The 21,777-nt window shown below is 48.0% G+C and overlaps 1 protein-coding gene across 3 annotated transcripts in view; it reads left to right on the top strand.

The window, feature by feature from the left end:
• Window positions 1-1,089: 1,089 nt before the first annotated feature.
• LOC138447751 (intercellular adhesion molecule 4-like) overlaps window positions 1,090-21,777 on the top strand; it is a 190,425-nt gene continuing 169,737 nt past the window's right edge. For all 3 annotated transcript variants that reach the window (XM_069604064.1, XM_069604065.1, XM_069604066.1), the window contains exon 1: window positions 1,090-1,389. In XM_069604064.1, coding sequence (XP_069460165.1) covers window positions 1,317-1,389 — 73 coding nt within the window. In that variant the 5' untranslated portion in view covers window positions 1,090-1,316. The remainder of the gene's footprint in view (window positions 1,390-21,777) is intronic.

Consider the following 21,777-nt stretch of genomic DNA (forward strand, 5'->3'; position numbering starts at 1 on the left):
TGCAAAATGGGGGAAGCAATGGTACCCGGCCCTGTTGAACAATTTTACAATGTTTTGTTTTCCAGTGATGACAAACATGTAGTGTTTAGTATGTTGTGATATGTAAATGTCTTGTGTCCGATATAAACACGTTGTATTATTTTTGGGGACAGATTTGGAAGGTGTACTTATGACTGACCTTAAAAGAGTATGTGCCAAAATTCTAAGTGATCTAGGGTTATCAATGGAGATTCTTATAAAGAATCCGGGTAAGGTCAAAGAATTGTTAAAGCATCGGGCTGGTTGGAAAATAATGTGGTGATCTTAAATTCTCATCTGTACTCTCAAGTAATTTCATTCTGGAAGTGGAAACCGGCTCCAGAGAAACTATTTTTCAGCGTTTGTAAATGACATCTCTAGCGTGAATAGCGCTAATCTGTGGTATGAGATGCTTCATGGTAACTCGACGGTTTTAAAAATACGTATTAATGAATATTTGAGAGTCATATGTGATTTAGTATGAATATGTATATGCTATGTTTAAGTGCCATAATGCAATGATCAGAAAACTTTTTAAATACCTTGGTATGTGATGTTTTGGCTCGATAATATCTTCAAGATTGTACTGTTAAGGTGTTTTATCTGTTATTGGTAACTCAAGTTTTATCTGTTATTTGGAACTCAAGTGTATTTATGTGTAAAATGTGTATGTTTGACTGTTATTGTTTTTATACAATGGTATTTGTACTTTTGTAACTTTTATTGTATTCTTGACTGAAATTTTGTAAAGGTTTAAACAAACCAAAAACAATAAAAGAACAAAAAAAAGTATGTTGTGATAATAAACCTGCAGCCTTTTTAAGCCAACAAAGAAACAAATGTCTCAATCTGTCCTTTTTTTCCGGACTAAGGGGAGGGAAGGGTAGCGGATGGAAAGAGCGATGCTGCTGGGCATTTTATGGACAAGTGCCCAGGTTATGAGAGTGGGGCGAGCCGAGTGTGGTGATGGGTGAGACAGCAAAAAGAAAAAACGCTTTCCCAGAAATCATGCTTTTTGTGGGTTCCTTCTCGGGTCGGGGCGGGGCGGGTGGGAGGCCCAGGGAGGAGGAGAACTCGGCGAAAGGGAGGGACGTCGGCGCACAAACCCACGGAGACCCCGGGGAGATCGGCAGGGTCCCTGGGTGTTCGCGGAAGCACACACCGCGAGAAGGACCAACCTTCAGCCCAGCTAGCGGATCTGTACACCGGTGAAGGGAGAGGAGAACCGCCCCGGGGCTCCACCGAGAAGGACGCCTCCTGGCAGCCTCGGTACTCGGCCAGTGTACCACAGCTGGACCATGGGGCTGCCCCCGGGCGCAGCACTCCTGCTCTGGGCGAGTGTGAGTCTCAGCACACACACGGCAGCTGCGGGTAAGCACTCCAGTGGGGGCGGGCGCCCGCTTTATTTCTTATTTGGGGGTAGGGAGGGGATTCATCCTTTTCTATGTGCTGCACTCTACTGCAGACCTTGAGGGGAAGATACAGAGAGAGACATTGCAAACCTTTTGCTCACCCAAATAAAAAAAAACAATCTAGATATAAGAAAATGAGCACCCTAATCATTTCTAACTCCCCTGGTCATGGCGATGAGAAAATGCAGCTCCCGCTGTGAGCCGGTTCGCTTCCAGGCGCTTCCGCGTTAGTCCCCCAGCGCTGAGCCATCAACACACTTTCTGCGTGCCCCAAGGTGAGTTCCTGGTCGTGTTCAATTCTCTCAGGCTTTCCCATGTGTGCCCTTAAACTCCTCACTCTTGGGGCGACCAGAGGTCTCCGTTGGCAGGGGGTAAGCCGAGGCTTAATTCTCACAACGTGCCCCCACGCAGTTCCCCCCAAGAGCTTCTGCAAAGCGGTCAGAAGTTCCAGTTTCGAGAACCTTCTTGACAGGAGCGCCTTGAAGGGACTTTTTTCTGATACGAGGTGAGCGTTGGGTCATGTGGCGGCTGCCGGAAAGCCCCGCGTGACGTAGAGGCGGTGTCACCACGAGCTGCTCTTATGTCTGTCACACTGTCGGATTTCTCAAAAATATAGTGAAAAAGAGATAAAAGACAGAGAGGAAAAGTGATGTGCAAAATTGAACATGGCACACTAATGTTGTGTGGCCCAGCGGTGTATGGGGAGCCACTCATACATGCACACACACAGTCATGCACAGAGATGCAGGACGCGATGTTGCCGGTTGCCTCACCCGGCGGCAACTGCCGCACGGACTTCCTCTATTCCATTCCGCATGCGCGGGCCCAAATGAGGCTCGCGCATGCCCAGTGCACACTCGGGAGTCACAACTAATGCCTAGAAAAGATGCCAGCCCACTCCACTACCCGCTGCCCCAGCAGAGGCCACAGCACAGAATGGTGACAGATCTCCTACTCTGCCCAGCCCAGGAGAGGCAAAGCTATCCTACTCTGCCCAGCCCAGGAGAGGTAAAGCTATCTTACTCTGCCCAGCCCAGGAGAGGTAAAGCTATCCTACTCTGCCCAGCCCAGGAGAGGTAAAGCTATCTTACTCTGCCTGACCCAGGAGAGGTAAAGCTATCCTACTCTGCCCAGCCCAGGAGAGGTAAAGCTTTCCTACTCTGCCCAGCCCAGGAGAGGCAAAGCTATCTTACTCTGCCTGACCCAGGGGAGGTAAAGCTATCTTACTCTGCATGACCCAGGAGAGGTAAAGCTATCCTACTCTGCCCAGCCCAGGAGAGGTAAAGCTATCCTATTCTGCCTAGCCCAGGGTATAGATCTCCTACTCTGCCAGCCCAGGAGAGGTAACGATATCCTACTCTGCCTGGCCCAGGAGAGGTAAAAATATCCTACTCTGCCTGACCCAGGAGAGGTAAAGCTATCCTAGTCTGCCCAGCCCAGGAGCGGTAAAGCTTTCCTACTCTGCCCAGCCCATGAGAGGTAAAGCTATCCCTACTCTGCCCAGCCCATGAGAGGTAAAGCTATCCCTACTCTGCCTGACCCAGGAGAGGTAAAGCTATCCTACTCTGCCCAGCCCAGGAAAGGTAGAGCTATATTACTCTGCCTGACCCAGTAGAGGTAAAGCTATCTTACTCTGCCTGACCCAGGAGAGGTAAAGCTATCTTACTCTGCCTGACCCAGGAGAGGTAAAGCTATCCTACTCTGCCCAGCCCAGGGTATAGCTATCCTACTCTTCCCAGCCCAGGAGAGGTAACAATATCCTACTCTGCCTGGCCCACGAAAGTTAACAATATCCCACCCTGCCTTGCCCAGGAAAGGTACAAATATTCTAATCTGCCTGGCCTAGGAAAGGTACAAATACTCTGCCTGGCCCAGGAAAGTTAACAATATCATACCCTACTGGCCCAGGAAAGGTAGAACTATCCTACTTTGACTGGCCCAGGAAATGTACAAATATCCTACTCTGCCTGGCCCAGGAAAGGTTAAAATATCCTACTCTGCCTGGCCCAGGAAAGGTAAAGCTATCCTACTCTGCCCAGCCCAGGAGAGGTAAAGCTTTCCTACTCTGCCCAGCCCATGAGAGGTAAAACTATATTACTCTGCCTGACACAGGAGAGGTACAGCTATCTTTTTCTGCTTGCCACAGGAGAGGTAAAGCTATCCTACTCTGCCCAGCCCAGGAGAGGTATCAATGTCCCACCCTGCCTTGCCCAGGAAAGGTATAAAATATTCTACTCTGCCTGGCCTAGGAAAGGTACAAATACTCTGCCTGGCCCAGGAAAGGTAGAACTATCCTACTTTGCCTGGCCCAGAAAAGGTTAAAATATCCTACTCTGCCTGGCCCAGGAAAGATAAAGCTATGCTACTCTGCCCAGCCCCGGTGAGGTAAAGCTCTCCTCTGCCCAGCCCAGGAGAGATAAAGCTATCTTACTCTGCCTGACTCAGGAGAGGTAAAGCATTCCTACTCTGCTTGGCCCAGGAGAGGTAAGTCTATCTTACTCTGCCCAGCCCAGCAGAGGTAAAGCTATCCTACTCTGCCCAGCCCAGAAGAGGTAAAGCCTTCCTACTCTGCCCAGCCCAGGAGAGGTAAAGCTTTCCTCCTCTGCTCAGCCCTGGAAAGGTAAAGCTATCCTACTCTGCCCAGCCCAGGATAGGTAACACTTTCCTCCTCAGCCCAGCCCAGGAGAGGTATAGCTATCCTACTCTGCCCAGCCCAGAAGAAGTAAAGCTATCTTACTCTGCCGACCCAGGAGAGGTAAAGCTATCCTACTCTGCCCAGCCCAGGAGAGTTAAAGCTATCTTACTCTGCCTGACCCAGGAGAGGTACAGCTATCGTACTCTGCCCAGCCCAGGAGAGGTAACGCTATCTTACTCTGCCCGACCCAGGAGAGGTAAAACTGTTTTACTCTGCCCAGCCCAGGAGAGGTAAAGCTATCTTATTCTGCCCGACCTAGGAGAGGTAAAGCTATCCTACTCTGCCTGACCCAGGAGAGGTAAAGCGATCTTACTCTGCCTCACCCAGGAGAGGTATAGCTATCTTACTCTGCCTCACCCAGGAGAGGTATAACTAGCCTACCCTGCCTGACCCAGGAGAGGTAAAGCTATCTCACTCTGCCCGACCGAGGAGAGATAAAGCTATCCTACTCTGCCTGACCCAGGAGAGGTAAAGCGATCTTACTCTGCCTCACCCAGGAGAGGTATAGCTATCTTACTCTGCCTGACCCAGGAAAGGTAAAACTACCCACTCTGCCTGACCCAGGAAAGGTAAAAATATCCTACTCTGCCTGACCCAGGAGACAGTGGTGGGACCTATCGGGGAAGAGGCTATCCTACTTTGCCTGGCCCAGAGTATAGCTATCCTACTCTGCCTCGCACAAGAAAGAGGGAAGTAAGCTCTCCTACTCTGCATTGCGCAGGAGAGGTAAAGCTCTCCTATTCTGCATAGTCCAGGAGAGGTATAGCTATCCTGCTCTGGCCAGCCCAGGAGAGCTAAAGCTATCCTACTCTGCCCAGCCCAGGAGAGGTATAGCTATCCTACTCTGCCTGACCCAGGAGAGGTAACGCTATCCTACTCTGTCCGACCCAGGGGAAGTAAAGCTATCATAATCTGCCTGACCCAGGAGAGGTAAAGCTATCCTACTCTGTCCAGCCCAGGAGAGGTAAAGCTATCCTACTCTGTCCGACCCAGGAGAGAGAGGTAAATCAATTCTACTCTGCCCAGCCCTTGAAATCGTGGTGTGAGCTATCCCACTATGTCCAGCACAGGAGAGAGGGGAGGAAGCTATCCTACCTACCCTAGCTAAGGACAGGGTGATGGAAGCTATACTACTCTGCCCGATCCATGACAGAGGTAACACTATCCTACTCTGCCTGGCCCAGGAGACAGTGGTGGGAACTATCGGGGAAGAGGCTACCCTACTCTGCCTTGCCCAGGAGAGGTAATGCTCTCCTACTCTGTCTGGCCCAGGAAAGGTAAAGCTATCTTACGGCCTAGCAGATAATGGTGGAAGCTATCCTACTCTGCCTGGCACAGGAGAGTTAATGCTATCCTACTCTACCTGGCCGAGGAGAGTGTGTATAGCTATCCTACTCTGCCTGACCCAGGAGAGGTATAGCTATCATACTCTGCCTTGTCCAGGAGAGGTATAGCTATCCTTCTCTGCCTGACCCAGGAGAGGCAAAGCTATCTTACTCTGCCCAGCCCAGGAGAGGTAAAGCTATCTTACTCTGCCTGACCCAGGAGAGGTAAAGCTATCCTACTCTGCCCAGCCCAGGAGAGGTAAAGCTTTCCTACTCTGCCCAGCCCAGGAGAGGCAAAGCTATCTTACTCTGCCTGACCCAGGGGAGGTAAAGCTATCTTACTCTGCATGACCCAGGAGAGGTAAAGCTATCCTACTCTGCCCAGCCCAGGAGAGGTAAAGCTTTCCTACTCTGCCCAGCCCAGGAGAGGCAAAGCTATCTTACTCTGCCTGACCCAGGGGAGGTAAAGCTATCTTACTCTGCATGACCCAGGAGAGGTAAAGCTATCCTATTCTGCCTAGCCCAGGGTATAGATCTCCTACTCTGCCAGCCCAGGAGAGGTAACGATATCCTACTCTGCCTGGCCCAGGAGAGGTAAAAATATCCTACTCTGCCTGACCCAGGAGAGGTAAAGCTATCCTAGTCTGCCCAGCCCAGGAGCGGTAAAGCTTTCCTACTCTGCCCAGCCCATGAGAGGTAAAGCTATCCATACTCTGCCCAGCCCATGAGAGGTAAAGCTATCCCTACTCTGCCTGACCCAGGAGAGGTAAAGCTATCCTACTCTGCCCAGCCCAGGAAAGGTAGAGCTATATTACTCTGCCTGACCCAGGAGAGGTAAAGCTATCTTACTCTGCCTGACCCAGGAGAGGTAAAGCTATCTTACTCTGCCTGACCCAGGAGAGGTAAAGCTATCCTACTCTGCCCAGCCCAGGGTATAGCTATCCTACTCTTCCCAGCCCAGGAGAGGTAACAATATCCTACTCTGCCTGGCCCACGAAAGTTAACAATATCCCACCCTGCCTTGCCCAGGAAAGGTACAAATATTCTAATCTGCCTGGCCTAGGAAAGGTACAAATACTCTGCCTGGCCCAGGAAAGTTAACAATATCATACCCTACTGGCCCAGGAAAGGTAGAACTATCCTACTTTGACTGGCCCAGGAAATGTACAAATATCCTACTCTGCCTGGCCCAGGAAAGGTTAAAATATCCTACTCTGCCTGGCCCAGGAAAGGTAAAGCTATCCTACTCTGCCCAGCCCAGGAGAGGTAAAGCTTTCCTACTCTGCCCAGCCCATGAGAGGTAAAACTATATTACTCTGCCTGACACAGGAGAGGTACAGCTATCTTTTTCTGCTTGCCACAGGAGAGGTAAAGCTATCCTACTCTGCCCAGCCCAGGAGAGGTATCAATGTCCCACCCTGCCTTGCCCAGGAAAGGTATAAAATATTCTACTCTGCCTGGCCTAGGAAAGGTACAAATACTCTGCCTGGCCCAGGAAAGGTAGAACTATCCTACTTTGCCTGGCCCAGAAAAGGTTAAAATATCCTACTCTGCCTGGCCCAGGAAAGATAAAGCTATGCTACTCTGCCCAGCCCCGGTGAGGTAAAGCTCTCCTCTGCCCAGCCCAGGAGAGATAAAGCTATCTTACTCTGCCTGACTCAGGAGAGGTAAAGCATTCCTACTCTGCTTGGCCCAGGAGAGGTAAGTCTATCTTACTCTGCCCAGCCCAGCAGAGGTAAAGCTATCCTACTCTGCCCAGCCCAGAAGAGGTAAAGCCTTCCTACTCTGCCCAGCCCAGGAGAGGTAAAGCTTTCCTCCTCTGCTCAGCCCTGGAAAGGTAAAGCTATCCTACTCTGCCCAGCCCAGGATAGGTAACACTTTCCTCCTCTGCCCAGCCCAGGAGAGGTATAGCTATCCTACTCTGCCCAGCCCAGAAGAAGTAAAGCTATCTTACTCTGCCGACCCAGGAGAGGTAAAGCTATCCTACTCTGCCCAGCCCAGGAGAGTTAAAGCTATCTTACTCTGCCTGACCCAGGAGAGGTACAGCTATCGTACTCTGCCCAGCCCAGGAGAGGTAACGCTATCTTACTCTGCCCGACCCAGGAGAGGTAAAACTGTTTTACTCTGCCCAGCCCAGGAGAGGTAAAGCTATCTTATTCTGCCCGACCTAGGAGAGGTAAAGCTATCCTACTCTGCCTGACCCAGGAGAGGTAAAGCGATCTTACTCTGCCTCACCCAGGAGAGGTATAGCTATCTTACTCTGCCTCACCCAGGAGAGGTATAACTAGCCTACCCTGCCTGACCCAGGAGAGGTAAAGCTATCTCACTCTGCCCGACCGAGGAGAGATAAAGCTATCCTACTCTGCCTGACCCAGGAGAGGTAAAGCGATCTTACTCTGCCTCACCCAGGAGAGGTATAGCTATCTTACTCTGCCTGACCCAGGAAAGGTAAAACTACCCACTCTGCCTGACCCAGGAAAGGTAAAAATATCCTACTCTGCCTGACCCAGGAGACAGTGGTGGGACCTATCGGGGAAGAGGCTATCCTACTTTGCCTGGCCCAGAGTATAGCTATCCTACTCTGCCTCGCACAAGAAAGAGGGAAGTAAGCTCTCCTACTCTGCATTGCGCAGGAGAGGTAAAGCTCTCCTATTCTGCATAGTCCAGGAGAGGTATAGCTATCCTGCTCTGGCCAGCCCAGGAGAGCTAAAGCTATCCTACTCTGCCCAGCCCAGGAGAGGTATAGCTATCCTACTCTGCCTGACCCAGGAGAGGTAACGCTATCCTACTCTGTCCGACCCAGGGGAAGTAAAGCTATCATAATCTGCCTGACCCAGGAGAGGTAAAGCTATCCTACTCTGTCCAGCCCAGGAGAGGTAAAGCTATCCTACTCTGTCCGACCCAGGAGAGAGAGGTAAATCAATTCTACTCTGCCCAGCCCTTGAAATCGTGGTGTGAGCTATCCCACTATGTCCAGCACAGGAGAGAGGGGAGGAAGCTATCCTACCTACCCTAGCTAAGGACAGGGTGATGGAAGCTATACTACTCTGCCCGATCCATGACAGAGGTAACACTATCCTACTCTGCCTGGCCCAGGAGACAGTGGTGGGAACTATCGGGGAAGAGGCTACCCTACTCTGCCTTGCCCAGGAGAGGTAATGCTCTCCTACTCTGTCTGGCCCAGGAAAGGTAAAGCTATCTTACGGCCTAGCAGATAATGGTGGAAGCTATCCTACTCTGCCTGGCACAGGAGAGTTAATGCTATCCTACTCTACCTGGCCGAGGAGAGTGTGTATAGCTATCCTACTCTGCCTGACCCAGGAGAGGTATAGCTATCATACTCTGCCTTGTCCAGGAGAGGTATAGCTATCCTTCTCTGCCTGACCCAGGAGAGGTATAGCTATCCTACTCTGCATGGTCCAGGAGAGGTATAGTTATCCTACTCTGCGCAGCCCATGAGAGCTAAAGCTATCCTACTCTGCCTGGCCCAGGAGAGGTATAGCAATCCTACTCTGCCTGACCCAGGAGAGGTAAAGCTATCCTACTCTGCCCAGCCCTGGAGAGGTAATGTTATCCTACTCTGCCTGGCCCAGGAGAGGTAAAGCTATCCTACTCTGCCTTGCCCAGGAGAGTTAACAATATCCAACTGTGTCTGGCACAGAAGAGTTAACACTATCCTACGCTGCCCAGCCCAGGAAAGAGTGGAGGAAGCTATCCTACCCTTCCCAGCTCAGGGGAGGGTGATGAAAGCTACACTACTCTACCTGACCCATGTGAGAGGTAAATCTATCCTACTCTGCCTTGGTGCAGGAGCAGTAAAGCTATCCTACTCTGCCCTACCCAGGAGAGAGGCGAGGAAGCTATTCTACACTCTAAAGCTCAGAAGAGTGCACTGGAAGCTCTACTACTCTGCTCGATCAAGGAGAGAGGGTAAAGTGATTCTACTCTACTCCGCCTGGCCCTTGAGAGTGTGGTGTGAGCTATCCCACTATGTTCAGCACCGGAGAGAGAGCAGGACGCTATCCTTCCTTCCCTAGCTAAGAAGAGAATGATGGAAGCTATGCCACTCTGCCCACCCATGAGAAAGGCAACACTATTCTCCTCTGCCTGGCCTAGGAGAGTATGGTAGAGCTATCCTACTCTTCCCAGCCAAGAGAAGAGTGGAGGAAGCTATCCTTCCCTAGCTAAGGAGAAGTGATGGAAGCTATGCTACTTTGCCCAACCCAAGAGAGTGGGTAACACCATTCTACTCTGCCTGGCCCAGGAGAGAGTGGTGCAAACTATCCCACTCTGCCCAGCCCAGGAAAGGGTGGAGGAAGCTATCCTACCCTTCCCAGCTCAGGAGAGGATAAGGGAAGCTGCACTACTCTACTTGACCCATGTGAGGGGTAACACTATCCTACTCTGCCTTGCCCATGAGAGGTACATCTATCCTACTCAGCCTTGGTGCAGGAGAGGTAAAGCTATCCTACTCTGCCCTACCAGGAGAGAGGGCAGGAAGCTATTCTACTAAATCTCAGAAGAGGGCACTGGAAGCTATACTACGCTGCCCAATCCAGGAGAGAAGGATAAAGTGATTCTACTCTGCTCCGCCTGGCCCTTGAGAGCGTGGTGTGAGCTATCCCACTCTGTTCAGCACTGGAGAGAGAGGACGACACTATCCCTCCTTCCCTAGCTAAGACGAGAGTGATGGAAGCTATGCCACTCTGCCCGACCAATGAGCGAGATAACGCTATCCTACTCTGCCTGGCCTAGGAGATTATGGTAGAGATATCCTACTCTTCCCAGCTAAGGGAAGAGTGGAGGAAGCTATCCTTTCCTAGCTAAGGAGAAGTGATTGAAGCTATGCTACTCTGCCCAACCCATGAGAGAGGTAACGCCATTATACTCTGCCTGGCCCAGGAGAGAGTGGTGAGAACTATCCCACTCTGCCCAGCCCAGAAAAGAGTGGCGGAAGCTATTCTATCCTCCCCAGTTTAGCAGAGGGCAATGTAATATATACTACTCTGTCCGACCCAGTAGAGAGGTAAATCAATTCTACTTTGCCCAGCCCTTGAGATCCTGGTGTGAGCTATCCCACTATGTCCAGCACAGGAGAGAGGGGAGGAAGCTATCCTACCTTCCCTAGCTAAGGAGAGAGTGATGGAAGCTATACTACTCTGCCCGATCCATGAGAGAGGTAACGCTATCCTACTCTGCCTGGCCCAGGAGAGAGTGGTGAGAACTATCCCACTCGGCTCAGCCCAGGAAAGAGTGGAGGAAGGTATTCTACCCTCCCCAGCTCAAGAGAGGGCAATGGAAGCTTTACTACTCTGCCCGATCCAGTAAAGAGAGGTAAAGTGATTCTACTCTGCCCAGCCCTTGGGAGTGTGGTGTGAGCTTTACACTCTGGCCAGGACAAGAGAGAGGGGAGGGCGCTTGGCTCATGAGACAGTGGTGGGAACTATCCCTTTCTGCCCAGCCCAGGAAAGAGTGGCGGAAGCTATCCTACCATTCCCAGCTCAAGGGAGGGCGATGGAAGCTACACTACTCTGCCCGACTGATGAGAGGTAAAGCGATCCGTCTGTGCCCGGCCCGTTGAACTATCCTTCTCTACCCAGTCCAGGAAATCCTGTTAGCAGCTATCCAACTCTGCCTATCCCAGGAGAGACCGCAGGAAGATATTACCTACTACCAAGCTCAAGAGAGGATAATGGAAGCTAATCTACTCTGAGCAACCCAGCAGAGAGAGTTATAACTATGCTATTCTGCACAGCCCAAGAAAGAGCGGTACATGCTCTCCCCACAACAGAAGAAAGTAGAGGAAGTTATCTTCCTCTCCCAGCCTAGGAAAGGTGGTAGAAACCACCCTACTCTCCCTGCCCATGAGAAAGTAGAGGAAGCTATCCTACCAACCCTGTCCCAGTAGGGGGTGGTGGAAACTATCCTACTCTCCCTAACCAGGAGAGAGTTGTGGGAGCTATCATACTCTCCCCAGCACAGGTTATAGTGGAGAAAGATATCCTACTCTTCCCATCCTAGGAGCTACAAGCTATTGTACTCTCTCCTGCCCAGGAGTGTGGGGTGGGAGTTATCTCACTCTCCCCAGTCCACAGCAGAGTTGTGAACGCTACCCTACTGTACCCGGTCCAGGTAAAAGTAGACAAAGCTATCCAACTAATCCTGTCCTAGTAGGGGGTGGTGGAAGCTGTCCTACTCTGCCTGGCCCAGAAGAGGGTGGTGAGAGCTATCCTGCACTCACCAGCCCATGAGAGGGCAATATAAGCTATCTTATGCCTGGAACAGGAGTGAGTAGTGGGAGCTATTTTATTCTGCCAAATCTGTTTATGATTTGGGAGCAAGACTAGTGATCAAATTCATAGACCTTTTGTTATATATCGAGCGTGAGTCATTTGAGTGCATGTGGCTTGTAATGATGCTTGCCACTGGCCCTCCTTGCTTGCTTATCTGTTTGTAGAATGTTGATGCATGTGGATGAACAACCGTTCAGAAGGTTGGGGGAGTGTATTGCGTGTATGGTTCCATGAGCGGCAGTTAGACCTGAGCTGTGAATACCTGAGGATAGACCGGTGAGTGTCTCACCCTGTTTGCCACCTGAGAGTAACTGCATCTTGGAGCATGAAGACATGAAGAAGCTTGAATGTACCTGTGGGATCTGAAGTTTTTATAAATGAAACATTCTTAAATTTCTGCGGTATATTACTTACTAGATGATTCGTTTTTTAAGCAATGATTATGGCCAAGAAGTGATTCATGATGGCAGCATAAGTAGCATTATAAATTAATGAATTATAAACTTTTGTAAGAACCACATGCCATGTCTTCTCCTGAGTCTGGTCTATGACCCAAGACTCTGGAGCCTCTTGCCAGTCAACATCAGACTCGTGTCCCCGTCTCCTCGCTTCTACAGTTCAGGAAGGAGCTCAAGTCCCTCCACTTTAAGGAACTGCTCCTACCTAATACCTAGGTCCACACAACCTCCACTCCCCACCCCACCTGAGACTGGGTGATCTGCGCCCCATTGTTTCCTCCCCTGGTTGCTTATAGATCCCCTCGCTGGCAAAATGCCTGCCTTCCCGCACCCGTCCCCTTGTTTCGCTGCTTCCCTCGCTGGGTTCTTCCGCCTGTTATTGTAAAGTGCTCCATTGCTTCCCGAAGCTAGGTCTGCGCTCAATAAATACCCTAGTAATAATAGAACTATCCTACTCAGCCAGGACACGGAGAGATTGGTGGGGCTTTCCTACTCTGCCTGGCCAAGAAGAGAGCTATTTTGCACTTTCCAACCCAAGCAAGCCTTGGTGGAGCTCTCCTACTCTCCGGTCCAAGAGAGAGTGTTGGAGCGATTCCTCTCGCCCTGGTCCAAGAGAGGGTGGTGGGACCTATCTCACTTCACCCGACCCAGGAGCCAGCGGTGCAAGCTATTCTACTCTCCACGGCCCAAGAGAGAGTGGTGGGAGCTATTCCCCTCTCACTGGCCCAAAATAGGGTAATGGATCCTATCCTACTCTATCTGACTATGGAGAGGGTGGTGGAATCTATCCTACTCTATCTGAATATGGAGAGGGTGGTGGAATCTATCCTACTCTATCTGACTATGGAGAGGGTGGTGGAATCTATCCTACTCTATCTGAATATGGAGAGGGTGGTGGAATCTATCTTACTCTATCTGACTATGGAGAGGGTGATGGAATCTATCCTACTCTATCTGACTATGGAGAGGGTGGTGGAATCTATCCTACTCTGTCTGACTATGGAGAGGGTGGTGGAATCTATCCTACTCTATCTGACTATGGAGAGGGTGGTGGAATCTATCCTACTCTATCTGACTATGGAGAGGGTGGTGGAATCTATCCTACTCTATCTGACAATGGAGAGGGTGGTGGAATCTATCCTACTCTATCTAACTATGGAGAGGGTGGTGGAAGCTGCCCTACTCTGCCTGGCAAAGAAGAGAGCTATTTTACACTTTCCAACCCAAGCAAGCGTTGGTGGAGCGATCCTACTCTCCTCAGCCCAAGAGAGAGTTTGGGATTGATTCCACTTGGCCTGGCCCAGGAGAGGGTGATGGAATCTATCCTTCTCCATGGAGAGGGTGGTGGAATCTATCCTGCTCTATCTGATCAGGGAGAGGGTGGTGGAAGCTGTCCTACTCTATGCGGCCAAGGAGGGGGTGGTGGAATCTATCCTACTCTATCTGAATATGGAGAGGGTGGTGGAATCTATCCTACTCTATCTGACTATGGAGAGGGTGGTGGAATCTATCCTACTCTATCTGACTATGGAGAGGGTGGTGGAATCTATCCTACTCTATCTGACTATGGAGAGGGTGGTGGAATCTATCCTGCTCTAGCTGACCATGGAGAGAGTGGTGGAAGCTGTCCCACTCTGCCTGGCCGAAGGCTAGTGAGTGATGAGAGCTAGCCTACTCTGCCCGGCTCATAAGAGAGTGGTGGAGGCTATCCCACATCTCCACACAAATCAAAGGAAAACCATCCCAATGTTGGCAGAATCTTGTGCAATCCTTAGGCAGGATCCACACAATTCCTGTATGCAGGCTTTACCCGCTCAAATTAAAAGGTCACGAAAACTCTAGAACACCTTCGGTAGAGCCGCCTTTGTCTTACGAAAGGTCAGTCACTAGCCAACTCAGAAGCATACATTGGCTTGACTTGTTGGCCAGAGTCTGTCTCCTTCAAGATCCTGTGCCTTGCCTAAAATATCTGGAACCCTCTGCACAATACCATCTACAATTAAAGCTTTTTCAATACACTGGCCTACCAGAAAACAATGCTCTGCAGAGGTCAGCTGCGAGTTGTGCCTAAGAGAGACAGTGACAGAGCCATGGGGGGTGGAGGAGAGCTGGTGGTTGGCCACCCTCTGGCTACTGCCTGGTGTCCAGTTCACCCACAACCCCCCGCTGGCATCCTATTATCTGCTACCCCGGCACCAAAAGCTGCCACTGCTATTGAGGAGAGAGTGGAGGCCATCTCTGCTGTGCGCATCCAAGTTCTTCAAGGTCCTCTGCCTCACCCTAGTTGGGTAGGAACGAACATCTCTTAAGGGAGGGTGCGGCTAATCCTGCAGGTCCAAAAAAGGAGTCATCCCATAAAAGGAGACTTCAGTTAGAGTTGTGAGCTCTTTTTCTAATCACTGAAACCCACAAGGCTACACCTAGACACAATTAATTTTAAAAAAAAATGTTTCCTGACTATGGGTTTTTGTTTTGAAAGGCAACTAACAGAAAGGAAGGCATGGTCTAGGGCTATCCTTCTGAATTCCCTACGTGTGCATAGGGACCACTATAGCCAGCGGAGAGCTCCGAGGTCATGCACCATAACACCCCAGATCACACTCCCAGTCAGCCCCCTCCTCGCCACTAAATTCGGCTCTTGTTGCTTAACTGTATTGTAACACACGTCCATTGTAACTTTGCCCCAAATGTGTAATCCAATGGACCTCTAATATGCAACACTCTGCTGCTTCTCGGCGCTAGATCAGCGCTCAATAAATACCCCAAATAAAATATAACCAGCAGAGAAGGAAAAGTTAATAGTATTATGCTAATATATAGTGCTTTTGACAGATTCTTCCTATTTCTAAGCACTGCCAATGTATGTTTTTATTACTAAATCTAAAAGTATTTATTCTTTAGAACTAGGACGGGCAAAGGGCTGTTTCAAAACTGCCAGGAGCTACAACTCTGACTGTAAAATGAACACATGTTTGAGGCAATCTCTTTGCTCACTGAGCTACCTGGTTAGCATCAACATAGGGTTACTTACTGTGTTCACAGGCTGGCCTGGTCAGCAAGCCAGCTCAAGAGATCAGGGCCGTTATCAGCCGTGCTTGCTGACAAACACTGTAATTAACATCAGTATGCAGAGAGGGGGGTGTGGCAGCATCCCAGCCAATGCGGAGGCGCATAACAGTTTATTTACCACACTGAGAAAGACCCCGTTCCCAGCTTCCTCAGAGCGGGAGGCTACCATTTTCCCTCACTGGAAATGAAGGTAAGTGCACTCCCCCGCATCTCCTGCAACCTTCTCGCAACCGCCTTTCCACATATCCTCTCCCCACGCTACCCCCACCCCACTTACCTGCGCTGCTCTGTCCCACACTGGCGCCAGGACATGTTTTGGAGTATTTGAAGTTTAGGCAAATTGACTGTGGAAATTTGTTTTTTGAATTGTTTGTAAGCTTTTGTCACTGCTTATTCTTTGAAGTTGCACGGTTCCTTCTATTCTTATGTTCTTATGGCACTTGCAATTCCTTTTTATCAGGGAATTTCATTAACTGCTTTTAATCCAATTGGTATTTAATCACACTTGCTTTTTTTCAGTTCGGTATTAAAAAAAAAAAAGATTTCTCATCATTCTTTTCAGTCACATTGCATAAACTAAAAGAACATTCCCAGATTACTCCCCTGCTGGGAATTTGCACCCTGTTCACAGGTGTATTAAGAAGCTCAAAGATTTCGGTTTCCCTGGACCTTTCTTGGCAATGCCATTTTTATCTTGTTTGAAATTCGGTTTTCACACAACCTTTTCAACAGTTTTCTCAGCAGCTTCAAGTTATCGTTTCATCAACAGCATTTATTTCAAGCAGGACCAGCATTCATATTGCTGAAACTGTCCCTTGCTCACTCGCGAGTGATCCGACCTGCAGCAACCACGTGGTGCACACCACAGCGTCCCGGAGTCATTCAGGCCTCTTTGATTCACTGAGTACGCTGTCTTCATGTGCTGTTCTCCACGCCGGCAGGTTCTCTGTGCCTGTTGCTACTCCCAGCTCGACGCGCCTCTCAACAGGATCTCTGCTGCCTCAGTTGTATGGAGAGGGAGTCTCCCTGACTCTGCCACTGGAGACCTTTTCAAATTCTCCCGCCACAATCTGTTACCACTGCAAGGACTCTGCAGGTCATCAGCGCTTTTGGCACACATCTCCTTAGCTTCACCTCTGACTTCTCCTGCAAGCGTTCCACAGGCAATCTCTTTACCCTCACCTGAGTGGGCCATTTATACCGCCCTCTGGGGCACAGGTGCAGGCAATGTTCCTTTACTGCATAACCGGCTTGGTACTCGGCATCCCTAAGCCTCGTCCCAGTACCATGGTGGTGTTTGTGTATGTCTGACTTAATAAAGAGAGGATGTATGACTCTGGGTTGTTTCCTCCTCGTCTCATTACCAGAGTGGTGTGGATTGGGAGAGGAGAGGGTTTTCTGAAAAAATCAGGAAGGGACTGGTAATGACCTACATAGACCTGGGTGATATTTGACTCCTTATAAAAAGATAAATGGGGGATCCCGTGTCTCACCCAAGGGTGCCACATCCCCACTCCCCAAATGTCCTCCACCCAGGTGTTCCTCCCTCACATAGTCACTCCCATGGTAAGGATCAGAAATCGACAGCCTTTCTTTGGCCACCTGGGAGGAGGATATATTGGAGAAGAAGTGAGGACGCCCTCAGATTCCTCACAGAGGGCCCATGACTGTCCCGTGTTTCTCTATTATATTATCATTCATTAAAAGGTTATTCTCCTTGCATAATAAAACCATTTCTAGCAGCATGTCAGTGGGGTCTAAAAGCTCACTGGTTTACTCTGATAAAACATGATAGAGTTAAGATGACGCCATCTTTGTGAAGTATAGAAGTATACAATGAAACTATATCAAGAATGACAAAGAAATAGTTTAATTTTGTCATTTCATCGACTTTATTTTGGCAATTGAAAAGATATGCAAGGGCGCTGTTCATTCAATTGCAAATAGGGATTCTTAACAATGTATCTCCAATTTGCCCATTACGTGGCTGTTTGAATGAAACTGTGTCCCATTTTCTAATGACCTGCCCCGCCAACTTGTTTTCAAGAAAACGCTATCTAAGGCCATTATTCAGGGCTCGCGGATGCTGTACGACCTCGCCGGCCATGGCTGTATGCACTCGTTCCAGAGACCTTTTTGCGGTTCATGCGACTCGTAAGTATCTCATGTGGGCCTGGAGGGTAAGGCAGAAGAACGTACAGAGGACGCAGAGATATTTGGTATTGTATTGGTGCAGCTAGCATGTTTTACCAGTTTTAATGTGCATATGTTTCCTTTTATCCTTGCACCTTATGTACCGATGTAATGAATTGTGATGTTATGAAATGTTTGCTTTTATGACATTTGCTGTCGAAATAAAGCATTATGATAATGAAAAGACATCAACTATACATACAAGGTAGCAATGTCCACCTGCACGATCTGAATGTACCACACCTATTAATATCCTTTGTCTTGTCTTCCTTATGTCTTCCCCTCCCATGCATGGTTGCACTTTGAAACATTTGTGTATAAGCGCATAATAAATAAACAATCAATGAAACACACCACCCATTCGAGCACAATGTGGTCTAGCAGAAATACATTAATCCTAGCAAACATCAATTAAACTACCACATATACTTCAATCAAAGTACAAGTTCATAGCCCATAGCTGCCATTCCTAGGGTATATGGTAAACAATAAGATCTGTCGAATACAGTGCAACCTGACGCAATGAATATTATTAACTCTCGAGAGTACATCTTCTGTATCTTTTCCATATGCAGATAGTGAATTGGCGCAAGTAAACAAGAACTCATTAGCATAAGTTGATAACTATTCACAGAGATAACCCTGTGTCGAGATTAGGGGTCTTCCTGGAGGATTCAGCACAGATTTATGGATTTTCAGGAAAATATAAGTCTTACAGGGATCTGCACTAATGAGAATTTGTCTTCTTTTTGTATCTCTCTGACCACAGTCTCATGGGATCCCAATGAAATTATCAGCAGTTGCTGTCCTTTGATGTGTTATTTTCTTATGACATACTCTGCCCATTGTCTATTAAGCTCTTTACAGTAGTATAAAGGGATCATAACCTCCCCATGCACTTCTTTATCAGATAAGCTAATACCCTTAACCTTTAGTGTTATTATTTCTTAGAGTTCCGCTGGAGACAAATTGCAGTTTATATTTGTGTGTGCCTGTGATATTTTCCTAAAATCACATGCCACTAACTTTAGATATGCTGAGGCTCGCTGGTCAGATAGCTCAGTCAGCTGAGCCCTCACTGCAGTGATCGGACTGCAGGTTCAAATCATGGCAAGCCTGAGTCTGCTTTTCATTCTTCTGGAGGTTGATGAATTGAGTAACATTATATAGCTTAATAGCAACATCTGCTATTTAAAGTGCTATGACATCAATAAAAATGTGGTAGTAAGCATTACACAAAGACATGATAATCATGTCACTTCATGCAGAAATTAGCAACAGGAAACACATTCAATGTGCACGCTACACAAAGTATTATTCATGTGCTCACGTTGTGTTCAGTGGGCCAGGTATATTTTGTATTACATAGAAAACGGACTTCATTACGCCATACCTCTTCTAAAGGTTCCATAGGGCGTCATGCTTCTTATGCCACATCAACTCTAAAAGTTCCTTCGGTACTCCAGCTTCTTATGCCATTCCTATTCTAAAGGTTCCTTAGGTCGCTGGTGTAGTTGCTGCTTAATTCCATCAAGAGCTGAATATTGTCTGCGTAGTTTGTGAATTGGGTCCCCATATTTGTCAGATGATCAACGATCGCAGTGACCTGATGTATATATTAAACAGAGTAGGTGATGGGCAGTAAAGTGCCCCTGCTTCTTAGGCCACACCTATTTTAAAGGTTCCTTACGTGAGACTTCTAAGCGCTATAATTCAAACAAAATAGAACACCTGAGACAGGGTTTCAAAATTGCAGGTCAAATTTAATATACAATATGCATAAAAGTAAAAAACACTTGAGCAGACTTCAGTTCAAACGACTACCAATTTATATGCAGAAATGAAGTACCTGAATGGTACATCATCTCTCCTTTCATACAGATTGAGCCTGCACAACACACTTGGTTCATCATTCATGTATAAAAGATGATCAAATACAAACATGTTTAGCATGGAGGATAGCTCAGGGGCAACGTGTTTGCCTTGGAAGCAAGACGACACAGGGCAACACAGCTTCGATCCCCGGGTCCCCGCTTTGAAACCTCTAGGTATTAAGCGCGTTATCAAAAACCTATCATATCATATCATATATACTCCATAATTTGACCAATGTTGTTCTAATCTCAAGTGGGTATGACAAACTATGTTTTTTGCAGATGTTCCTGCTATATCAAGAATCTTCAATTTACTCATGGCTCAATCGTATATTCTTTCCACCAGTTTCTGGTCAGTGACTCATGTTTGAAGTCATTGAAACATATATCCCCATCTGCCTTCTGCATCAACACTAGTAATCCTTTTCAAGCAGGCTTCAACGGCTGTCTTTCATGGATTTGATAAGACAGAGAAGGCTGAGCACTACAATTCAGTGTTTAACTAAACTTTGATTAACCCAGTCAGCCTTTACATAGCATTAACCCACAGAATGGGTTATGTTGAAAGAAGGTTTTCTTTCCCAGCTAGATAAGAGGACTCTTATTTAACCTAGGTTGTATCAACAAGGGACATAATACCAGAAAAACACCTTTCTGCACAGATCCAGTTTTTCAACACCAACATGTTTTGCAATGACTAGAGGGAAAAGGCCACAAGTACATTTCAATTTTGGTTCCTTTGGTGAGATTGACAAATGTACCCCTTTTAAACCTTGCAAGAAAACAGGGATTTGATTGCAGAAATTGATTAGCTTAGGGCTAATTAACTACATATATTTATTATTATATTCTAACATAGGTACTAATGCTTCTTAGGCCATACCTCTTTATAAAGGTTCCATAGGTAGTCATGCTTCTTATACCACACCTCTTCTAAAGGTGCACATGCTTCTCTCACGCAACGACACTTCTAAAGGTTCCTTAGGTACTCCTGCCTCTTAGGCCACACCTATGATAATGGTTCCTTAGGTACTCATGATTCTTATGCCACACTACTTCAATAGGTTCCTTAGGTACTCATACTTCTTATGCCACACCTCATCTAAAGGTTCCTTAGGTACTCATGTTTCTTGGGCCACACCTGTTATAAAGTTTCCTTAGGTACTCATGCTTCATGGGGCTCACTTATTATAGAATTACTCATTCTTCGAGGCCACACCTCTTCTAAATGTTCCTTAGTTACTCCTGCTTCTTATGCCACACCTCTTCTAAAAGTTCCTTTGGTACTTATGCTTCTTAGGACACACCCCTTCTAAAGGTTATTTAGGTACTCGGGCTTCTTAAGCCATGCCTCTTCTATAGGTTCATTTGGAAGTCATGCTTCTTATGCCACACTACTTCTAAAGATTCCTTTGGTACTCCTGCTTCTTATGTGACACCTCTTCTAAAGGTTCCTTAGGTACTCATGCTTCTTATGCCGTGCCTCTTCGAAAATGTGCTTAAATGCTCTTGCTTCTTATGCCACGCCTCAACATATTGTTTTGTGATGTTTTAGGGCCTGCTATCTCAGCTTATGTGGGCATGAGATCATCCAGGACTGGTTGCTGGGCATAAACATCCCCACTCCTCATGGAGGTCAGGCTCAGACATTCTCAGAGGCTGCTAGACCAAAAAGCTAATCTTTCAGAAGTCCTAGAGGAAACACTGCCTTTGCGCATCCCTGGCTGAGGAGTGCCTCCCTGTCATGAATTCCTGTGCCCCAACTGGACACATTGGCAACGCTGGAAGAAGCCTGCGTGGATCGCGTGGATCGCATGCATCATGGCCTTGGATTCCGATTCTACCACCTCCAAGATGGCACCCACAATGGGCTATTTACTTGCGTATGTGCTCCTTCCAAGATGGTGTAGTCTACCCAACTCCATAATATCAGACCATGACATCCCTTATGTGTCCAGGTTTTAGGCTAACCTTTGTCATATCATTTGTATCAATGGAGCCCTGTCCTCAGGCTATCATCCTGAAAGGATGATGGCGTCACTGAAAGGATTAACCAGAACTTCCTCGAAATTGTGCCCTAGATATTTTGGGCCATTTTGCATTCTGCAAAGGATCAATTGCATTGCCTTCTGACTTCTGCCACGATGGTGGAACCGGATTCACTGTCTGTTTCATTTTTCTTTGTTGAAACCATACTTCCTTCCTCTTCTGATGTACAGGCTCTGCCTATGCCTGTTTCGGTTGAGCTGGAACCTGATTTTGAGTTTTCCAGGATTTGTGACTTGCGTTATTGGCGCTGTCGTCTCCAATACATTGCTGATTGGAGGGGATATTTTCCCTGTGGCCGTTTCTGGGAGCCTGTTTCACACATCCATGCTCTTGCGTTAGTAGGGCGCTTTCATTGTCTTCTTCCCGGGAAGCCTGGCATTTTGGGCTCCAG

The sequence above is a fragment of the Ambystoma mexicanum genome, chromosome 3q (genome assembly GCF_040938575.1).
Source record: "Ambystoma mexicanum isolate Mex_15411 chromosome 3q, UKY_AmexF1_1, whole genome shotgun sequence".
Lineage (NCBI taxonomy): Eukaryota > Metazoa > Chordata > Amphibia > Caudata > Ambystomatidae > Ambystoma > Ambystoma mexicanum.